The sequence below is a fragment of the Chiloscyllium plagiosum genome, chromosome 26 (assembly GCF_004010195.1).
Source record: "Chiloscyllium plagiosum isolate BGI_BamShark_2017 chromosome 26, ASM401019v2, whole genome shotgun sequence".
Lineage (NCBI taxonomy): Eukaryota > Metazoa > Chordata > Chondrichthyes > Orectolobiformes > Hemiscylliidae > Chiloscyllium > Chiloscyllium plagiosum.
Genome location: NC_057735.1, coordinates 13,103,483 through 13,110,095, shown reverse-complemented (window position 1 = coordinate 13,110,095; position 6,613 = coordinate 13,103,483). Strand labels below are relative to the sequence as shown.

Below are 6,613 nucleotides of genomic sequence, written 5' to 3'. Positions count from 1 at the left end.
AAGGGATATGGGCAGGGTGCTGGCAGGTGGGACTCGATTGGGTTGGGTTATCTGGTCAGCATGGACAGGTTGGATCGAAGGGTCTGTTTCTATGCTGTACATCTCTATGACTCTATGACTGAGTTTAGGTCAGAGATTCTGACCCATTCAGTTGGTTTCCAGGTTTCTGCCATACAATTACAATCCCTTGCCACATTATAGATGTTCCCAGCAGAACGCTTTTGTGAATTTAAAAATAAGCGCACTTATTTATTATCACACACCTCGTCCAGCGGTAGAATGCAGCATGTCATGTGTACTATCATACAGAAAAAAATTAAATATAGCTAAACAAAAGGATGTTTTGTTGACCTACATGTGAAATTATCACAATTTATTTTGTAATAGGCCTGTGCTCCTTAGATACATTCATACACTTGTGTGTAAAAGCAGAAATATTTCGGTACATTGTGAAGTTTCAAGTAACAGAATTGCCAAGAAGTCAGCTCCCAGGTGAACTTGAAATAAGAATGAGTTAGCGCATGAGTCCTTCTAGCTGGTTGACTATTATTTATAGATGGCATTCCTGAAGGTATTGGCCATGATTTTTCTTTCTCAGAGCAGCTTTTGCTATTATTTTCCTAAAAACAGCTAACAAATCTCATTGCCATTCTTTCATATCCATCTAATACTGAATCGTTTTATGATGTTTCCGTTGTCCACAGGAAGCAGACAAATAAGATGATTGAAATGCTGTATTTATTTTACAGACGATCCATCCTGAAACAAAGGGATGTGTTAATTCCCATGTAGCTGTGGATGTCCATAATTAAGAATTTACTTTATTTTCAGTGCTGTCTGGAGCTGAATTTTCCACAGTTATGTGATATGCTGCCCCATTTTGTGTGTCTACATCTAAAAGTGCAGTTTTGAAATTTGTATTATAGTAATGGCTATAAAAGGGCATTAGTCAATGTAAAACGTAATATATTGCTCAAAAGAGCACTATAGAAGCAGAATTATTTTTTGTTTATTTTTATTAATGTTTATATCTGGCAATTTGTCCAAAGAAGCGCACTTACAGACTGAATTAAACAGATCCTTGGTAAGTTATAAAGGTGTCAAGCAAGAGAATGCACTGCTCTTGTGCTGAGGCAATTGAGCAGCTTCTGCAGGACGTAGGAGCAACATTATTCATGTAAATAAAACAAAGAACTGCAGGGTCTGGCAATCTGAAACAAAAACAGAAATTGCCAGAGAAACTCAGCAGCATCTGTGGGAAGAAGGCAGAGTTTATGTTTCGAGTCTGGTGACCTTTTATCACAACAGAATTAGAATTGATGAAGAGTCACTGGACTCGAAATATTAACTCTGCTTTCTTCCCACAGATGCTGCAAGACCTGCTGAGTTTCTCCAGCAATTTCTGTTTTTGTTTCAGATATTATACTTTACAATGGAAGGGATGTACTGTAGAGTGTGCCAAAGAGAGCATGACAAGTAGTCATTGAGGCCATAAACAGCAACATAGGTGAGGAACAGAATGCAGAAAGAAATCTTTGACCAATATAAAGCTGAGTCTTAATTATGAACTCCTTGGCATCAAGCTAATGAATCTTATTCCATCATGCACTGTTCTCCCTAAAATTACCAACCTAGGGTCTCTAGCCCATTTCAGAATACTGTTCTAATAGGTTTATTTGAAAGCTCAAGCTTTTGGAGTGCTGGTCTTTCATCTGGTCTACAACATGGTGTCATGTGATTTCTGACTTTGTCTGCCCCAGTCGACACCCAGTACAAACATCCTGATTGTAATCTTTATTGTTGCATGGTGTAGTTAATACCTGAAAGAGTTAACCAACATCACAGATAAACTCCGCCCATCAAGAGATAGAAGACTCTTCATGGGAGGAAATAACAAGTGCTCAGAGTGTTGGCTGTCTGGTACATTTAGTTGATTTAATGCTAAATCCATGTAACTAGCGGTCATGTATACTTATTTTCAGGTTGAGCTTGATGTCTCACCAAGTTTGTACCACTGAGAAATCTCTTCAAAGGATGCCCACTTTGAAGAAGTTCTCTGCCTCCCTCAGACATGCACTCCCCCTACACCCATCCCCAGTCCTGAAGAAGGGTTACACCCGAAACGTTGACTTCTCCACCTCCTGATGTTGCCTGGCTTGCTGTGTTCTTCCAGCCTCCTGGAAGCCTCATAAAAAGCAATAATCTATCTAGGTAGCTGATAAGTAGTATGTCAGAAACCTTTATGTTCACCTTCTGCTGAAGACTGACTGTGGCTCTTCTCATTACTTGGCACAGACAATTTAGCCGAATACACTTAGGAAGGATTAGTGACAGCTTCTAAGTCAGACCATTGTATTATGCTGGCAGCTTGAACACATGACATGATGAGATGATGATGCAATGAAGAGGATTTTGTAAATTATAATTGTAAAGATTACAAATATTTTATTTGGAATATGAACTGGGGAAAACTGCAGTGTGGACACAACTGTTTTGCAGAGTTTGAACTATTTTGTTTCTCAACTCAAAGGTTGAAAGTGGAATGTGTAGTGTTCACTTATGGGTTAAACAAGGTTCTGCAACTTCCAGAGAATCTGGATTTGATGTCTTTGCGAGACATGTTGACACCAAGTGTCTTTTAGTTAAAACTTCTTGGCAACAGCTTCTGGAGATAGAGTGAGGCTTGTTGTATCAGCAACACCAGCTCACTATGCTGCCACCATCCTACTTAACTGTAAATAACTTGTGGCCTGGCTGATGTAGTAGATGTAATAAGGTCAGCGAGCTGGACCTCATAGAATCAAAGAGTCATAGAGATGTAGTGCACGGAAACAGACCCTTCGTTCCCAATTGTCCATGCTGACCAAATATCCTATCCTAATCTACTCCCACCTGCCAGCACCTGGCCCATATCCCTCCAAACCGTTTATATTCATATACCCATCCAGATGCCTTTTAAATGTTGCAATTGTAGCAGCCTCCACCACTTCCTCTGGCAGCTCATTCCATATATGTACTACCCTCTGCATGAAAACGTTGCTCCTTAGGTGTCTTATATCTTTCTCCACTCACCCTAAACCTATGCCCTCCAGTTCTGGACTCCCCCACCCCAGGGAAAAGACTTTGTCAATTTATCCTACCCATGTCCCTCATGATTTTATAAACCTCTATAAGGTCACCCCTCAGTCCCTGATGTCCCAGGGAAAACTGCTCTGGCCTATTCAACCTCTCCCTATAGCTCAAATCCTCCAACCCTGGCAACATCCTTGTGAATCTTTTCTGAACCTTTTTAAGTTTCACAACATCTTTCCGATAAGAAAGAGACCAGAATTGCACACAATATTCTAACAGTGGCCTAACCAATGTCCTGTACAGCCGCAACATGACCTCCCAATGCCTATATTCAATACTTTGAGCAATAAAGGAAAGCATACCAAACGCCTTCTTCACTATCCTATCTACCTGCGACTCCACTTTCAAGGTGCTACAAACCTGCACTTCAAAGTCTCTTTGATCAACAACATTCCCCAGGACCTTAACATTAGGTGTATAAGTCCTGCTAAGATTTGCTTTTCCAAAATGCAGCATCTTGCATTTATCTAAATTAAAGTCCACCTGCCACTCTTCAGCCCATCTGGCCCATCTGCGTTGCAGAACCTGCTGCAACCATCTGATTTGCCCATGTGATTAAGATCCCATTGTACTCTGAGGTAACCTTCTTCGCTGTCCACTACACCTCCAATTTTGGTGTCCTCTATAAAGTTACTACCTATACTTCTTATACTCACATCTAAATCATTTATATAAATGACGAAAAGTAGTGGATCCATCACCGATCCCTGTGGCACTCAACTGGTCACAGGCCTCCAGTCTGAAAAACAACCCTCCACTCTCTGTCTTCTACCTTTGACCCAGTTCTGTATCCATATGGCTAGTTCTCCATGTATTCCATGTGATCTAACCTTGCTAACCAGTCTCTCATGGGGAACCTTGTTGAATGCTTTACTGAAGTCCATATAAATCACGTCTATCGCTCTGCCCTCATCAATCCTCTTTGTTACTTTATTGAGGGGAACGATTCTCTCCCTAGATACCCTTTTGTCCTTAATGTATTTGTAAAAATCCTTGGGATTATCCTTAATTCTATTTGCCAAAGCTATCTCATGACCCCTTTTTACCATCTTGATTTCCATCTTAAGTATACTCCTATTGCCTTTATACTCTTCTAAGGATTCACTTGATCTATCCTGTCTATACCTGACATATGCTTTCTTCTTTTTCTTAACCAAAGCCTCAATTTCTATTGTCATCCAGCATTCCCTACACGTGCCAACCTTTCCTTCCACCCTAACGGTATATAATGTCTCTAGACTCTTTGTTATCTCATTTCTGATGGCTCCCCATTTTCCAGTCATCCCTTTATCTGCCAACATCTGCACCCAATCAGCTTTTGAAAGTTCTTGCCTAATTCCTTCAAAATTAGCCTTCCTCCAATTTAGAACTTCAACTTACAGATGGTTTATCTTTTTCCATCCCAATTTTAAAACTAACAGAATTATGGTCGCTGGCCCCAAAATGCTCCCTCACTGACACCTTAGTCACCTGCTGCCTTATTTCCCAAGAGTAGGTCAGGTACATCCACGTACTGAATCAGAAAATGTTCTTGTACATACATAATAAATTCCTCTCCATCTAAACCCTTAACACTATGGAAATCACAGTCAATGCTTGGAAAATTAAAATCCCCTACCATAACCACCCTATTATTCTTACGGATAACTGAGATCTCCTTACAAATTTGTTTCTCAATTTCCCGCCGACAAATAAGGGGTCTATAATGCAATCTCAATAAGGTGATCATCCCTTTCTTATTTCTTAGTTCCACCTAAATAACTTTCCTGGATGTATTTCTGGGAATATCCTCCCTCAGTACAGCTGTAATGTTATCCCTTATCAAAATGCCACTCCCCCCTCCTCTCTTGCCTCCCTTTCTGTCCTTCCTGTAGCATTTGTATCCTGGAACATTAAGCTGCCAGTCCTGCCCATCCCTGAGCCACGTTTCTGTAAGTGCTATGACATCCCAGTCCCATGTTCCTAACCATGCCCTGAGTTCATCTGCCTTCCCTGATAGGCCCTTTGCATTGAAATAAATGCAATTTAATTTATTAGTCCTACCTTGTTCTTTGCTTTCTCCCTGCCTGCCCTGACTGTTTGACTCACTCCTTTTCTCAACTGGACCATTCTCATATTGATCTCTATCCCCCTGGGTCCCACCCCTCCACCAACACCATCACCCCCCTCCCCACCACCTTGCTAGTTTAAATCTTTCCAAGCAGCTCGAGCAAATCTCCCTGCCACTATATTCATCCCCTTCCAATTCAGGTGCAATCTGTCCTTGTACAGGTCATTTCTACCGCAAAAGAGATTCCAATGATCCAAAAATATGGATCCTTCTCCCATACACCAGCTCCTCAGCCATGCATTCATCTGCTCTACCTATTCCTGCCTCACTAGTTCATAGCACTGGGAGTAATCCAGATATTACTACTCTCGAGGACCTCCTTTTTAAATTCCTGCCATCTCTCTGTAACCTCCCTTCAGAATCTCAACCTTTTCTCTTCCTATGTTGTTGGCCCCAATGTGTACAATGACCTCCTGCTGGCCCCTCTCATCCTTGAGAGCATTCTGCATCCTCTCTGAGACATCTTTGAGCCTGGCAGAATGGAAGAAACATACCATTCTGATTTTTCACTCTTGGGCACAGAAGCGTCTGTCTGTGCCTTGCACTAGAGAGTCCCCGAACACAATCGATCGCTTGGAACCTGACGTATCCCCCATTGCATTAGAGCCAGTCTTGATACAACATACTTGGCTGTTCATGCTATATTCACCTGAGAATCCATCATCCCATACATGTTCCAAAACAGCATACTTGTTTGAAATGGGGACAGCCACAGAAGACTTCTGCTCTACCTGCCTATCTCTCTTACCTTTCCAAGAGTTAACCCATCTATGTGACTGTATCTGTGACTTTTCTCCCTTCCTATAACTGCCATCCATCACACCCCCTTGCTCTTGTAAATTTCTCATTGCCTCTAACTGTCTCTCCAACCGATCCATTCGATCCGATAGGATTCGGAATATGAGTTCCCTGATTCATGCTGTTAATCTGGTCCACAGAGGGAGCCCTGGCTGTCAGATATAAACAGGAGTGTCAGAGGGTGGCACGGTAGCACAGTAGTTAGCATTGCTGCCTCACAGCGCCAGAGACCCGGGTTCAATTCCCTCTCTGCGTGGGTTTCCTCCAGGTGCTCCGGTTTCCTCCCACAACTCAAAAATGTGCAGGTTAGGTGAATTGGCCATGCTAAATTGTCTGCAGTGTTAGGTGAAGGGGTAAATGTAGGGGTATGGGTTTGGGTGGGTTGTGCTTTGGCGGGTCGGTGTGGACTTGTTGGGCCAATGGGCCTGTTTCCACGCTGTAAGTAATCTAATCTAAAAAGGTTCTGCTCACTCTCAGAGGCAGTTCTGTGCTCGCTGAGTCAGTGTTGTGCACTCGGCAGGTGGAAATAAAGGATGACTTGGTGACGGGATATTGGCCCGCATGGACCTATTT

The 6,613-nt window shown here is 42.2% G+C and overlaps 1 protein-coding gene across 1 annotated transcript in view; it reads left to right on the top strand.

Moving 5' to 3' along the window:
- Positions 1-556: 556 nt before the first annotated feature.
- LOC122562932 (pepsin A-like) overlaps positions 557-6,613 on the top strand; it is a 32,889-nt gene continuing 26,832 nt past the window's right edge. The window contains exon 1 of the mRNA XM_043716232.1: positions 557-571. Within this exon, the coding sequence (XP_043572167.1) occupies positions 557-571 (15 nt within the window). The remainder of the gene's footprint in view (positions 572-6,613) is intronic.